Source organism: Mustela nivalis, assembly GCF_964662115.1.
Source record: "Mustela nivalis genome assembly, chromosome: 20".
NCBI classification, from domain to species: domain Eukaryota; kingdom Metazoa; phylum Chordata; class Mammalia; order Carnivora; family Mustelidae; genus Mustela; species Mustela nivalis.
The window spans coordinates 4404606-4420973 of record NC_139039.1 but is presented as its reverse complement, the minus strand read 5'-3'; the positions used below and the strand labels follow the sequence as shown (position 1 = coordinate 4420973).

Sequence of the window (16368 nt, the reverse complement as noted above, 5' to 3'; positions counted from 1 at the left end):
AGATGGGTATGGGAATGCGAAACTCACTAGTTTATAAAAGAGCATTTGGATCCAAATCAGGTTTCTGGCAGATAAAATAAGGTTATCTGCTGGGGCGCCTGGGTGGCTCAGTGGTTAAGCCGCTGCCTTCGGCTCAGGTCATGATCTCAGGGTCCTGGGATCGAGTCCCGCATCGGGCTCTCTGCTCAGCAGGGAGCCTGCTTCCTCTTCTCTCTCTCTCTCTGCCTGCCTCTCTGCCTACTTGTCATTTCTCTCTGTCAAATAAATAAATAAAAAGAAAATATTTTTTAAAAAAAATAATAAGGTTATCTGCTTAGATGTCTAAAGCTTTTTCTACCAATATTTGTGGGGATACACTGAAGATTTATAGTTGTCCTTAAAAGTAAATGTATGGAAACTGCCAACCAGATTTGAAACAAGGGAGCCTCTACAGCAATTTGTATTTGTAAATAGCCTCCCCGCACTTCTTTCTTCAGTCCCAGGAATTGGGGAAGGTCTGGATGAGAGTTCCTGGAGACAACCAGGTAGAGCACTTCTCTCTCAAAGGCTCAGGGAAAGAATGCAAGTTCCTCTAAGAAGTACTTTTGAGGGTGCCTGGGTGGCTCAGTCAATTAAGTGTCTGCCTTTGGCTTGGGTTGTGATTCTGGGGTCCTGGGATCGAGCCCCATATCAGGCTCCAGGAAGCCTGCTTCTCCCTCTTCCTCTGCCACTTTTTCTGCTTGTGCTCTCTCGCTCTCTTTATGTCAAATAAATAAAATCTTTAAAAAATTAAAAATTAAAAAAAATTTTTTAAAAAGAAGTACTTTTGTTCCCTAAAGTCTGAATTTTCCTACTCCTTACAAAACTTCTGAGAAAACTAGGGGAGGTTTTGGGATTGGTAAAAAGGACAGGTGGACTTGGAATTGTTTCCAGAGCTGCATTTCTGGTTTTGTAAAGATTTGTGAGGGAAGGACAGATTCTCTTAATTTCTCAAGGAACTGGGCTGTAACTTAAATGATAGCATAGGCTGATCTCCCCATTTAAACCGCATCATCTCTAATTTGCTTTTTTTTTAATATCAAGAAAAAGATTTCTGATCAAAGTCAAAGGATTGCTGTGTTCTGGATTTGGAGCCATTTGTCTTTGGAATGTTTTAGCAAATTCTTCTACAAAGGCTTCAGAAATTTTTTACTTTCACTCTGGATACATAGTTTTAATTTCATTTAGGGGAGAAGGCCTTAAAAAAAAATTCCTATCAGCCTCTGAGTATCAGCTTCCAATTTGGCCATGTTCTGATCACAGTGAGTTTACAACCTTTGATCTCAGGGCTGTAAGTTCAAGCCCCATGTTGGGTGTAGAGAGATTACTTTAAAAATAAATAAATAAAGTTTTTCCAAATATTTTGTCAAGTTGGAGCTAGAACAAACAGTAAATATTCCTGGCAGTATTGAACAATCCTTTGGAATCAAGAGCCCTCCCCAGGGAGGTTGCAGAAGATAATTCCTTTTTCTTTCTCTACTGATGAGATAGCAGGAAGAGCCTCTAGTAGGAATTCTTAGTTTAGCTGGCTTCTGCCAGTCTTTGAGGGTCCCATCTATAGACTCTGCGTGGGGTTTAAAGAAGAGAATGTAGCTCCAGTGTCTATCAGAACTTGGCAAGGATTTTCATTAGTTTTGAGTTTCCCCTTAGTTAAGGGAATAACATAGCACTTTGCCAGAAAATCCCACAGAGTTGCGTCACTGGGGGCCTTCCTACGGAGGCAGATATGTGAAGGACATGCCCAAAACCTTTGAGAAAACCTCTTTTCCAGTGTCCCACTTGATTGCCAATAAAGCATTGATTTCCAGGCCAGCTTTTTGATCACGTGCCCCTGGAAAGGTCCAGTGTGGAAGACCTAGGTGTTTTATTTATTTTTTGAGCAAGAGAGAGGAGCATGGCAGGGGAGGGACAGAGGCAGAGGGAGAGAGAATCCCAAGTAGACCCCACATTCAGCATGGAGCTCACTGAGAGCTCAATCCGACAACCCCAAGATCACAACTCAAACCAAACTCAGGAGTCAGACACTCAACCAACTGAGCCACCCAGGTGCCCCTAGGTGGTGTTTTAGATGCCTTTGTGTCTGATTTTTCATTAGCCTTTTTGCAGTGAAACTTTCAATGAAGCTATTTTGGATTCTTGAAACCTTTTGGAAGCTTCTGTACATCTGTTAAAATAGGTATCCTGTTCTATTTGTTTGATTTGGGAACCCTTGCTTTTAAGTGTACTTCTTAAAAGCAAGGGTTCCCAAATCAAACAAATAGAACAGGATACCTTGTTTAATTGGAATGTTTCCCACATTGGCCATTGTAATTCTAGGTTGTTTTTTAGTAAGATTTTACTATTTTTATAGATATTTATAGCTTCCCAAATCATAGTTCTTAACCATTAAATAAGCAGGTTGCTGGAAGGTAGTGCCCTCAACTCTTCAGAATTTAAGGGTTTATATTTGTTTGTTTGTTTGTTTGTTTAAGCTAAGGTTTTGATCCCCTTGGAGCCAACCTAATACCTAAGGGGAACATGTTGCTCGTTTGGTAGTTATTAGGTGCTGTACGGGATACCTCATCACATGGACATTTTCTTGAGGTTGCAGGTGCCCTAGTGTCAATGTGACCCAACCTGTAACCAATTTATTCTTTAGTTAGGTGATTAGCCTAAGACACAGGAGTCTCAAGAGTTAGGTAGCATGCGTTCTAACAGCTTTCACATGCTTGGTTGTGCTCACTAGTTTCGTGGATTTGGGCCTCTGAGATTAACAGTAGCCTTCATCTACACAAATCACTTTGGACCCAATCTGAGTAACCACCAGCAATTCCTCACGTGGAACTGGGGACTGGGGAAAGGACAAAAGGAGTAGACTCCAAAGAATGGGGACAGATGGGGAACTGTGAGCTGAACCGCCAGCAGTTCCCAACGTGGAATCCGGGGACTGAACCAAGGGCTGGGGTTGCCAATCCAGTGGGGGATCTGTGGAAAGCCTGTGAGGTGGGGAGCCATCTTACTGCCCATTAGTACAAAGAATCAGACTCACAACCAAGAGGGACTTACCAATGGCCCTTGGACCGCAAGGAGAACTTGAAGGGTTCGAGGGTATCATGTTTGTGTTTCTTGTTGTTCCCGAAGTTATCAGAAGTTTCCTTCAGATCCCACAGTTGTCACCAATTATGTTGAAGAACAGAAGGCAGCTGAGTAAATTCTCAAGATCTTGTTGGGTTTGTTCAGCTACTCATGAATTGGGCAGCTTCCCATCTAGCCAACAGAAAGGAGCTCTAAAGAGCTGTACAAAATGAAACACTTATAGACAGAAGGGGGAACGACACAGAAGGCACTTGCAAAGAGTGGATTGTTTCAGGCAAGGTCACCCTCCTTTGGGGGATAGCAGGGGTCTGTCAGGCAGATTACCTCACTAGTGCTGACCAGATAGTTCTAGACTAACTAGTTAAGATTATATTTCTAAGATAAGCTGAAAATGCAGTTAGGTTAGGTCTTTTTAAAATTTTTTATTTTTTTAATTGAAGATCTTACTTTTCTTTTTTTAATTTTAGAGAGAGAAAATAGGCAGGGGAGGGGCAGAAAGAGAAGCAGACTCCCTGCTGAACCAGGAGCCCTATGCAAGGCTCGATCCGAGGACCCCAGGATAACTGACCTAAGCTGAAGGCAGGCGCTTAGTTAACTGAGCCACTCAAGTGCCCAGTTAGGTTAGGCATTAAGTCCCTGTTGGTGATGTGGCCTTAGTATCAGGGGCACCATTTTGGACTGACTTTCTTTCTTTCTTTCTTTCTTTCTTTTTCTTTCTTTCTTTCTTTTTAAATTTCAAAGATTTTATTTATTTATTTGACAGACAGAGACCACAAGTAGGCAGAGAGGCAGGGAGAGAGGGGGAAGCAGGCTCCCTGCTGAGCAGAGAACCCAATGCGGGACTCGATCCTAGGACCCTGAGATCATGACCTGAGCCGAAGGCAGAGAATTAACCCACTGAGCCACCCAGGCGCCCCCTATTTCTTTTTTAACACAGTCAGTTTTTATTGAGTGAGCAAACATCCTGTTGTACTTCTAATCTAATCTCTCTCTCTCTGTTTTTGGTCCATTTATCCTCCCATTTCTTTTCTATGGAATGTATCCCAAACAAGAATATTCCTTTTTTTTTTTTCTTTTTAAGATTTTATTTATTTGAGAGAGAAAGCACAAGCAGTGGGGAGAGGGAGAAGCAGACTCTTCACCAAGCAGGGAACCTAACATGGGGCTCTATCCCAGAACCCTAGGATTATGACCCAAGCCGAAGGCAGATGCTTAAAGGACAGGCACCCCAAACAATTAATGTTCCTAAGGGAGTTTAGTAATCCCTTTAAATTTGGGGTGTGGAAAGTAGGGATTTATCAGTACATCTCTTACAAAACTGCTTTTCGGCATGGAAATCTAGCTGGTCCTGGCTGATCCCTGATTTGTGGTTTATAATCTGAAAAAAAAATGTGGGAGCTTTGATTTGAAATTCTGGTTCATCAGTAAGAACTCGAGTGTCGCATTCTTCGGTTAGATATTTGTGTCTTCTCGTGAGCTAAGGGAAAGCTGGGGTAACTACCCAGATGCCATTCCTGACAAGGATAACAAAGAAGGCTGTTGTTCTCCTGTGGCAAATCCTTAACCTGGACCCTCTCTGCAGTCTATCCTAGGAAGTGTCACTGTGTAGCTTAGAAGTTCACAGAGTCAGTGCTTCTTATATAACTCTTTTCTAGAATTAGAATGTGAGAAAGTAACTTTTAGGCTTTATGTTCTATGACGTGGTTTTCAATTTTTATACACCTGTATTATCACTATCACTAAGGCTTTAGATTAAAAAAAAAAAGATTTTTGTTGTTGTTGTTGTTTATCCAACAGAGAGTGAGAGAGCACAAGCAGGGGGGAGCAGCACAGGGAGAGGGAGAAGCAGAGCAGAGAGCCTGACGTAGGACTCGATCCCAAGACCTGAGCCGAAGGCAGAAGCCCAACTGACTGAGCCACCCAGGTGCCCCAAGGGTTTAGAGTTTTAACAGATTTTCAGGTGCGAAAGTATTTTTCTTCATCTCAGATTCTCATTTTCCATCCAATTAAATTGGGTTCTCCCAGTTTGAGACAATTTTGACTCATTTTGTGACACTGCACCTCAGGTTCTGTTTTGTAAAATGTAACACAGTCAGGCTGTGCCTTTTACAGATGGATTCAGTAAAGGGAGCTGTTCCGGTTGTTGCCAATTGAAATTTCGACTATCTTATTCACTCCAGCAACTACATGTAATAATACCTGAAGAATTCAATATTTCCAGACGCAATATAAAGTTGACAAAAGTATTTGAGAACAAATGTCCTGAGACGAGGGTTAAAGTTTGCTGTGCACAGTTGCTTAAACGTAAATCGACAGCTATTAATGTGGCTCACTTAGCAGCTTGCGTCCGTCCGCACTGAGGGTCAGATGACAATTCCCGATCAGGCCTGTGTACGGAGTGGTGCTTGCAGGACGATCTGAATGGTCTCCTCCATCCCTGGGGGGCTCCTTGGGACATCTCCCCAGCTTGTGGCCTGCGGTATATACAGTGAGATGTGCACATCTGACTTCAGAGGAGTTTCGTTAGCCGGGGTGTGTGTACTTGCTCAAAACACAGTGCGTCGTCTTAACTTCCATACATTCTGCTTTGGAGCAGACCAGCCCACATGTTTAGAGATCATGCCCTGACACTCTGGTCAGATACCAAAATGGGCCTGTTGTGAGTCCGTCAGCATGCACACTTGTTGAGTTGCTGCATGCAGGGCTGGCGGCCAGCCACGAGATCTGCTTCAGCTGCCCTGTTCCTGCCAGAAAGGTTGTGTTTGCACAGTTATTCAAATGTTTGACTATCCTTTGTCTTGATCCTTTAATAAGAATTAGGGAAACGCAGGGGCACCTGGGTGGCTCAGTCGGTTAAGCATCCAACTCTTGATTTGGGCTCATGTCATGATTTTAGGGTTGTGAGATCGAGCCCTGAGTCAGGCTCCAGGCTCAGCATAGTCTGCTTAATATTCTGTCTCTCTTTCTTCTTCTGCCCCTTTTCCCCCCAGCCTCCTCCCGACCCCTGCACTCTTTTTCTCTAAGGAAAAAATTAGTAAAACAAATGAAAGTGCTGGTCAGAAGCATCGATCTTTTTTTTTTTTTTTTGAAAGATTTTATTTTTCTATTTGAGAGAGAGAACAAGGCGGGGCAAGTGGAGACAGAGGGAGAAGCAGATTCCCCGCTGAGGAGGGAGCCCGATGCGGGGCTCAGTCCCAGGACCCTGAGATCATGACCTGAGCCGAAAGTGGATCCATAACTGACTGAGTCCCCCAGGCGCCCCCCAGAAGCATCCGTCTTTAAAAGTTAATACAATTGGGAACAAGATAGAGTGGAATATTGTGCAACGTGTCTTTCACTTCATTCAGACATTCGTTGGACCTAAGCTGTTCCTCTGTATTCAGTTATGAAAGAAAAGAAAAAGAGGGAACAAGTATGAAATACTGGAACTGTGTGGTCAAAGCCTGGGTTAAAAGGGCAACTGTAATTAGACGTTTCATAATTAACTTAATATTTTGCAATGGAACTCCCCTAGTAAGATGGAAGTCACTTGTTTATCTGGGTTGGACTTTGAGATGTGTTTTCAGGAAAGAAAGGCTTTATGCAGTGTGTTTGGCAATCTGGTTTCTGTGGAAGGCCTTCTCCCGCTCTGCAGAGAAGACAGGAAATGCCCACATCCCTGGTTTGCCTACATTCTGTCTGGGGTGATGAGGGAGAGAGAGAGAGGAGGGAGAAAGAGAGAGGTGGCGGGCAGTGGCAGCCCAGGAAGCCTCACTGTTGAACATCTTAGTGTTGTCTTCGCTTATTACCGTTTTTAATTTAATTTTTTTTTTTTTAAGAGAGAAAGTGCAAGCAGGGAGGGGCAAAGGGAGGAGGAGAGGGAGAATCCCGAGCAGACTCCAGCCCCAGCATGGAGCCCAACACAGGGCTCAGTCTCACGACCCTGAGATCATTACCTGCACCGAATTCAAGATTCGGATGCATAACTGACCGAGCTATCCAGGCATCCCATTGTTTACTACCTTTTTAAAACAAACAAAAAACCGCCATCTTTGTCATCCTTCTGACTCGAATTATCTGTATCTGAGTTATATTCTCTGTAAACTTAAAAGATTTTGAGACCGGTGTCTGCCGTAACGTGGCTCTGTCATCGTTTGTCAGCCATTCCTAATTGATGACTTCCAGTTTATTTCGAAGTATTTTACTCCAAGCCATGCAATAAGCATCCTTATGTGTATGTTATGGAGCTTTATAAGCTAGATGACTAGACTTTATAAGCTAGGTTACCAGAGGTAGAAATAATGGGTCAAATAATATGTACATTTTTAAGACTTAATAGATATTACCATATTTCCCAAAAAGGCTGGCAATTTTTCCTCCTTCCAGCCATGTAGGAAAATTTGCCCTTTATTTTTCATCTAAAATTCTTTCTGGCTGAAGAGGTGGAAAGGGGCATTTTGTTTTGCTTTATTTTTAAAAATTTTTTAAAGATTTTTGGAAAGATTTTATTTATTCATTTGAGACAGAGAGATACAGAGAGGGAGTGTGTGAGCAGAGGCAGACATAGCGGGAGAAGCAGACTCCCCGCTAAGCTGGGATCCTGACTCTGGGATTGATCCTAGGATCCTGGGATCGTGACCTTAGCCAAAGGCAGACACTTAACTGACCGAGCCACCCAGGCGCCCCTCGACTAATGAGCTAGGACTTCTGTTGAAGTTATTAAACTTCTTTCATGGGTGCAGATGACATCGGGCTTGGAGCCCGGCTGCAACAGGAGCCCCCGTGCTGTACGCCATGACCTTCCCGTACAACAGGCTCACATCAGCCAGGGTCGCACAGGCTTCTTCCTTCCTTCCCAGCTGGATTCTGAGCTCTTGGGTATCATGCCTCTTATTTTATGTACCTCCCAGAGCCTAGCAGAGAACTGAGCACATAGTAAAGCCATGTTGAACTGTGAGGTGCGTGGAGTGTGCATATAGTCTCTTCTTCCACTTCTTCCTTGAAGCCGGCTCGGACATCCGTGGACTTCAGATCCGATGAGCAGAGTGGTCTCTGCCCAGAGGGCCCTTCTCCTTTACCCTCCCTGTGGAATTTAGACTTTTGAGCCTCTACACCAGAGATGTTCGCCTTCTCAAACTTCATCAGCATCACCTGGAGATCTTGTTAAAACACCTCTAACATTTCTGAGCTAGTAGGTCTGGGGTGGGATCCCAGAATTTTGCATTTCTCACAAGCTCAGACGCTTCTGGTCTGGGCAATGCAGTTGGGGACCACTGCTCTAGACTCATTGGTGACTTTGTATGAAAAAGTCAGATTCTTGTTCTCCAAATTTTCCAATAACCAGGACTCCTTTCATGTCACCCTGGGAGCTTCTGCCCCAGGCCCTGTCCCTCCCTCCGAATCTGCACTGAAAGTCAGAGTGCATGTCAGGGTACAATCTTTCACAGGACAGGTGATTTTGAAGTGAAGCACATTTTTTAGGCTTAATGAAAATTGACTCCCCTTTCCACCCTCTCAGCCTCTGCACTCAGATATCTTCATGAAAACAGAATCATCCATCGGGATCTAAAGCCAGAAAACATCGTCCTGCAGCAAGGAGAGCAAAGAGTGAGTGACCTTCCGGGAAAGTCCTGGGGACCGCCTCGCCTCGGGGGAGCTGCTCTCCTAGAGAAAGAACACCCTTTGTGTCTTTGTTTATATTTGCATTTCCTTGACTTTGTATTCGCTTTGATTCTGTGGGAACACTTTTGATTTGAAACAGAATTCAGCAAAAAGCTCTTGCTGGCTAGTGGAGGCAAGTTTGAATGGGCCACATTGTTAGTTTCCCCAGTTGCAGGAATCTGATAAGGAAAATAATGTTTCTCTTCCTGCCTCTGCCCCAGCCTTTGAGACCAGCACCTCGAACACACAGAAAACGAGAAATCGACTTTTCGTTTTCTGTGTGTTCGAGAGTGCAACTTTTGACGCTAACCTGGAAACCAGCTCTGAGCAGTTTCTGCTTGTGACGCAGGGGAGGCATTTGGAGCTGGTACCTGCCCATAGGGCTTGGCCCAAACTGCAGTCTTGCGGACCCTCCGCAGGGGCCCTCCTGCTTGGGTGTGGCAGTTACCTCCCCATGGGCTCAGCACGTGCCCTCTTGCAGCCTTGTTCCTTTAGCTGGGGGAGACAAGCAAGGGCTCAGCCCAGTGGGATGTAGTAACCCAACCTGTGGGCCACTCAGTCTCTTTTGGGGAGCATCCGTCGGCATTCTGGGCCTGACCCATGACTGACCTAGCGCTCACCCTGGTTCTGGTTCACACTCATTCTTTTTTTTTTTTTTAAGATTTTTTTAATTTATTTATTTGAGAGAGAGACAGTGAGAGAGAGCATGAGCAAGGAGAAGGTCAGAGGGAGAAGCAGACTCTGCATGGAGCTGGGAGCCCGATGTGGGACTCGATCCCAGGACTCCGGGATCATGACCTGAGCCGAAGGCGGTCGTCCAACCAACTGAGCCACCCAGGTGTGCCCGGTTCACACTCATTCTTGCCAGTGGTTCTAAGATTTGAGAACTATGGGCATTCACTGAGCAGGTCTTTCACATTATCATGGCAGGTTTAGCAATCTTGAGGGCTGATGTAGAGTCTGTTCATTTTGCCTTCCTCTGGTGAGTAGTTGCAGAGCAAAGGAGAACATGTACTTTTTGGAGCATTTTTACCGTGTACATTTCCTCTTGCTCTCTATCTGCCGTGTTGAAGGTGGTTTCTTGTGTATTGAGTGGTTCTTAGGAACTCAGGCTCTAACACAACCTGGGAATTCAGAGTATCCTCTGTTCTGGTCAGCGATCAGTTAGTTCTTACAGGAAGACAGGGTACCCTCATAATCCTCCCGATTTTTCCTTTTTTTTTTTTTCCAGTTAATACACAAAATTATTGACCTAGGATATGCCAAGGAACTGGATCAGGGCAGTCTTTGTACTTCCTTTGTGGGCACCCTGCAGTACTTGGTAAGAAATGGGGTTTACATGTTTGCTTCTCAGCTGTTCCCTGGTGGCTGTCCGTGTGTGGCTCCTCTCTATCCTTGCCTTCTGGCATCTAAATCTTTCTGGCTTTCTTGAGGCTTCCCAGATGTATAGGAATTGTTGTATGACAGAGACATACTCTGTTCAAGTTGGTGCTTTTTGCTAGTGGAGGCCCAGTGGAAGGATGGGGTCATTTTCTCTGATGTCAGAAGGGCGTTGCTAGCATGTGCTCTCACACACATCCTGTAACATCATAGGCTTCAGTATTTTATCTGAAAATAAAGAGTTTAGACTAGATTCATGCTGGTCTGTAGAAGCCACAGTTTCTATGACATGTCTCGGGCCAGCAAGAAGGAGCTGAGCTCTGACCCCCCCACCCCTTCTTTACATTACTTGGTCTGAATACTGGGCTTCTATGTGAGTCACTCATTCATTCAGGAAGTCCTGACTGAGTATAGTCTATGTCTGTCTGCCAGGCACTGTGCTGGGAGCTTGCGATCAATGGGAAAGAAGACCAGCATTTCCCTGGTCTTTAGAAGCTCAGAGGTTAGCGAGAAAGCAGGCATTAACCCCACGCTTACACAGAGAACTAAGAAGTTAAAATTGTGACAAGTGCTACAGAGGGAAAGTGCAAGGTGTTATAAGAATACAGGTTAGGAGGCCCTCACCTAGTCTGGGACCTGAAGGATGCGTAGATGCAAGGAAGGGCCAGAGGTAAGGGAAGGGAGAGGAAAATGAAGCAAAGGATGTAGTCCATGGAGGGCCAGAAAGACAATGAAGGGTTTTAATTTGGAGAGGGATCCGGTTTAACCTTTGAAGGGACCACCCTTGATGCAGCATGGAGGGTGTATTGCACTGTACAAGAGTAAGTCATGGGGGAGGTAAGGAGGCTGTTGTGACAAGCAGCTCAGAGCCTCTGGTAGCATGAGGGTGTAGAAAATAAGTCAAGAAATGCCTAGCAAGAGACTCAGTTAGACTTGGTCATAGATTGCCTGTGGATGGTAACAACCAGTAAAATTTTGATTGAAAGGGGCGCCTGGGTGGCTCAGTGGGTTAAGCCGCTGCCTTCGGCTCGGGTCATGATCCCAGGGTCCTGGGATCGAGCCCCGCATCGGGCTCTCTGCTCAGCAGGGAGCCTGCTTCCTCCTCTCTCTCTGCCTGCCTCTCTGCCTGCTTGTGATCTCTCTCTGTCAAATAAATAAATTAAAAAAAAAATTTTTTTTTTTATAAGCAAAAAAGGGTTGAAAGCCACTGGGCTAAATGAGTTTAAATATTTTATTGAGTTCTTTTCTTTTTTTTAAAGATTTTGTTTGTCAGACAGAGAGCACAAGCAGGGGGAATGGCAGGCAGAGGGAGAGGGAGAAGCAGGCTTCCCACTAAGCAGGAGGCCTGATGTGGGACTGATCTCAGGACCCTGGGATCATGACCTGAGCTGAAGGCAGCTGCTCAGCCGACTGAGCCACCCAGGTGCCCCTATTTTATCTAGTTCTTAAATAAAGAATAAAAAAGTTCTTTGAAGTCTGAGTTCATTTCTGCTTCCTGTTTAGCCCACCAACTAGGGGACTGGCTCCCTTTCTTTATGACCTGCTCAATGGAATAGAGGTTTCAGAGTGGTGACCCATGGGGCGCTATGATTCAGGTCCTGTGTCTGTATCACGTAATTATGTAGGTCCTTCTGAGTATCCTCTGAAATCCTCATGGGCTCAGCAACAGTTAAGTGGGGGAGCCTGTGCTCAGTCACATCCTTCACCTTCAGGAACTAAAACTTACGTTCATAACCAGATATAGAGACTAATTTGCCCATCCCCCAACTTTTCCTCGTGCTTTGCACTCTCTGGGTCTTCCATAAGTGACACTGTCTAGCTAGACTGTGTACAGCCCAGTCTCCCTGCCTTTGCTTGTGATGCTCCTTCCTAGCATGTCTCCTCGCAAACCCTAATGTGAAGAGCCTTCTTCTGAGGCAGGTTCCGTTCCCACCGTGCTTCAAAGCTTTGCTTGGTCCCTCCAACTCTCTCTGCTTGGACAGCGGTCGTGCATCTGGCTTTTTTCCTTCCCAGTTGTAAATATCCCGTTCCATTGCATGACCACACATCCTGAGGCACATTGGTTTAGGAGACACAGTCAGCATTTAACATGTGTGTTATGCATGCGGTATGCCTAGCCTGGTGTCCTTTCCCTCTGTGGTATGTAACCTACCTTCCCACCTGGACATGGCACCCAAGGAAAGGGTGTATGCTGTGCTCTGGCCTACCTAAAAATACCCCTGGGGGCCCTCGTATCAGCATCAGGAGTGAATGAGGTACAGAGAACTTGTAGATACCACCAACTACCCGTGTGGTCACCTCCTCCCCCCTCAAGTGGGCACACCAGTGTTCTCTGGATGGAGTCGGGGGAAGAGGGGGACGTGACGAGAAGGACAGGTTGCCCCCTCCTGCAGAGGCCCCCTAGCAGCAGGAGCCCCTCAGTGCTTCCCCAGCACTTGTTCTCCCACAGGCCCCAGAGCTCCTGGAGCAGCAGAAGTACACGGTGACCGTGGACTACTGGAGCTTCGGCACCTTGGCTTTCGAGTGCATCACCGGCTTCCGCCCTTTTCTCCCTAACTGGCAGCCTGTGCAGTGGTGAGTGAGGGACTGAGGCCTGTGGGTGGGTCCAGGAGTGCCCCCTGAAGGGGGGAGTGTGTCCCTCTGTCTTTGTCATGCCCTTCACCTGTTCCTATCTTACTGGGTGCTCCCAGCCTGAGACGTCTATCATCTGTCCCCCATAGAGGATGTCCCATTAGGACTCAGCATGCAGGTGGTCCAGGCTCTGAAGTCCTAGAAAAATAGAGCAGTTTTTAACGTCTTTAAATGTAACACCGGGTGAATGTTTGCTGTGTGTGTGCAATAGCAGCATGGCCGTGTTCACAGCCCGTTGCACACATTGGTGCACTTCCACTGAGGATGCTGTGTGTTAGTAAACAAATACAGGACGTGCACACATGACAGATGAAAAGTATTTACGCAGTAATGTATTATGGACATATTTTACTATACCGTGAAAGAGATTTTTGTTTCAAAAGCACAAGAAAGTGGCTGAAAATAGGAACCAATATGTACATAAATAAGTTACCCCCAAAATATGTTTTAATAAAAAAACTAAAGGAGACAATTAAGTTTTAAAAAAATTTTTATCTTTACCTTTTTTTAATTACAAAAATGAGGGCTTGTGGTATATGTGATGGCTCATCATTACCGAAATGCACAGTTCAAAAATGGACATTCCCGTGAATCAAGTTTCACTCAGAGTGTTCCTTGAGAGGCCACACGCTAATTTAAATAATGCTACTATTTTTCCAAATTTTGTCTTGATTTCCAGTTTTTGTCCTTCTGGAGCAGTAATAAGTTCACATGGTTCGAGCTTCCAAAAGGAATAGAAGAGTATGCACTGAGAAGTCCTCTCTGACCGGCCTCCCAGCCACCTGGCTTCCTTACCCCCACCCCAGGCACCTGATAGCACTGGTTTTTGGTGTACTTTGGGGGTGGGTACAAGCAAATTGACCTCTGTTTGTCTGTTGGTTCATTTATGGGTTTCACACCTTTTTTCCATCAGCGATAGTGTAATATGAACTGTCTTGCATGTGCTCCCAGAGCATTTCTGCACATGAGAATTTCCTTCACACAATCCGGAAACCACCACTATGAATGTTTGTGTGAGTCTCCAGGCCCTTCAGTGTATGTGCTGTACCTTAAAACAAACAAACAGAAAAACCCCACAAATAAATTACCACAAACATCCTCATATAACCTGCCTTTCAGTCTGGCTATTGAAAATGCTTTATGTTTTTCTGTTATTTGTAATGTCTGTTTGGTATTCAGCTGAGTGGCTGTACTGGAATTTTTTTTAACTTATCCCCCTGTTACTGGAAGCACGGGTGTTTTATAATTTTTACTTCTTAAAAGAACACCAAGAATAGTGTCCTTGTGTGTCCTTAATTATTTCCCTAGGATAATTCCTAGAAATGGAATTAACTGATCAAAGACTATGCACATTTTAAAGGTTTTGATGTGTATCAGAATGCTCAACAGAAAGGCTATATAAATAATATTTCCACCAGGAACACACCAAGCTGCCTCTTTCACCATACCACTGCCAGCACTGGCTGTTACCATTTTTCTATATACCTTTCTGGAAGTAATGAAAACATTAACTTTTTCAAAGGATAGGTATTTGCATCATGAATTATTTATTTATAAGATGTAGCCTTGGAGATCCATTGCAGAAAAGTGGTTTTTGTGATGGCAGTCCATTTTAGTCAACATATAGAAGCCAAACTCTGGCAATGGGAAGATGTTTGCAGCCAGGGTCCCTGCTCTTAAGGAGTCTGCCCCCCTGTGGTGATTGGTTTTAAAACAAACAGTACTTGACCTGCATAAGCTCTGGAATATTGAGGAATTAGCTCATTCATTTATAGTCACACCTGATACTGTAACCAGCATAAAAATAACAGTATCTGTACATCAGTAGTGTTTTTAACTAACCAAAGAATTACTGCATTTCTGCAGCTCAAATGTTGAGTTTTTCCATTGTTTTTAACAAGGTGAGTTAAAATCCATTTGAACTGGAAGGACAAGTATTTGAAAACATTATGCCTAATGTCTCAGCATCTTTATGTAAGTGCGTTGTCTGCAGAACCAGCTTCTTAGAACTCCGCTCACCAGTGCTGAAGACCAGGTGACACTTTCAGGTAGCCCTCTTGGATGCCCAGTCAGGAGCTGTTCAGTGGAGTAGTCTGTGAGAAATGTCTGTCCCATCTGCCTTGTAATGCATCAGACAACTTTTTAAAAACTTCACTCTCTCATCGCAGGTGGCAGGTGGACAGTAATTTCGGGACAGATGCAATCTGAGCTTCGTAATTCTCTTGTAATGCTACTTTGACATACATTTCAGGAACTAAGCAATAAGCATTTTATTTACTATCTTATGTTTATAATTTCCCACTGACAGACTAAGTTTGCCGTTAGAGGATCGTCTGTCTCACTTGTCCGTCATGACGCTCTTGGTGCTCCTGCCTTACAGTCACAGTTCCAGCCGGAGCTGTGAACGGCAGCTGCTGCCTCACGCCGGCGCCGGCGCCTTTCCTGCATGCTCCCCCCGGTCCAGCTCACCCCTTGCCGATGAGAAGCCCTCAGGACTAAAACATTTGTGTTTGAATTTCCCAGGCGTTTTTGGAAAGGAAAGACTGGGACATTCAGACAGAGTAGAAAGAACAGCAGATGAGGGTTCGAGTCCCCCATTTCTGCCACACTGTAGTTGTGTGAACTTGGGTGACCCTGCGGATCTCCGTTTCCTTCCCACTGCACGGGAGACGAGAAACAGGCTCTCCCACATGGGGTAATTGTGGGAAGGAGTCCGTGTTCAGTGTCAAAGTACTTGGTCCTCTTTGAGGCATAATTCACACTTACTTTCTTTTCCTCATCACTGAAAAGCTTTGAAACTAATTGGGTTTAACACTTTGTCCCTTCAAATACTATTTTGGATGCGTCCACACATCTGTGAGTTCTCTCAGTTGGGAAATGTAAAGCTCCTTCCCCGCAGGAGGTAGTGTGGAGCTGCCTGCTTTAGAGGGAAGTGCGTTGTGCGGGCACGCATCCCACATATTTCCCATCTATGCGATCCGCGTGCAGTGAGCCTGGTTTAGAAGTTCTCATTTTATCCTCTGTCAAGATGTAAGTTTTGCCGGTGATAAAATGAAAAGTAGGGGAAATGATGAAGACATGCCAAGGGTGAGGTCAGGAGTCGGTGGTGCTGGCTGTGGCGCTCTGGGGACGGTATGGTCGCTGCCGCCACCCCTGAAGGTCGTTCAGTCTAGCCTCTGGCTCCGAAAGAATCCATCCCAGCAGGATTCTGAGGCACTGTCACCCAAAGACAAAATCGCGACCTATGGGTATCCCATACGGTTGTAAAGTGGATTTGTTACAGATGTAAAGTGTGTCTTGCCCGCTAAGTGACTTAGAGGCTCTAATTAAGGAGATGACCCGTTGGCAGGCACTCCAAAGTCCGGCAGAAGAGTGAGATGGACATCGTTGTCAGTGAGGACCTGAACGGAGCCGTGAAGTTTTCAAGCTCCTTACCCTACCCCAATAATCTCAACAGGTAAGGCCCAGTGGTGCTTCTCTATGTAGTTCTCATCCTCTTTTGCAATTAAATATCTGTGATGGCACCAAATAGCTTTTAAATAGGTTATTAGGATAGCCTCCCATGACTAAGGACTTGACATAACCATCTCCGTCTTAAACTTAAAATGGATTACTACCCCTCAT

The 16368-nt window shown here is 45.0% G+C and overlaps 1 protein-coding gene across 5 annotated transcripts in view; it reads left to right on the top strand.

Annotated features, from left to right (window-relative positions):
* The window catches only part of IKBKB (inhibitor of nuclear factor kappa B kinase subunit beta), a 62222-nt gene that overhangs the window by 28999 nt on the left and 16855 nt on the right, over positions 1–16368 (top strand). For all 5 annotated transcript variants that reach the window (XM_082715154.1, XM_082715151.1, XM_082715155.1 and 2 more), the window contains 4 exons: positions 8591–8679; positions 9965–10054; positions 12563–12687; positions 16094–16201. In XM_082715154.1, coding sequence (XP_082571280.1) covers positions 16122–16201 — 80 coding nt within the window. In that variant the 5' untranslated portion in view covers positions 8591–8679; positions 9965–10054; positions 12563–12687; positions 16094–16121. The remainder of the gene's footprint in view (positions 1–8590; positions 8680–9964; positions 10055–12562; positions 12688–16093; positions 16202–16368) is intronic.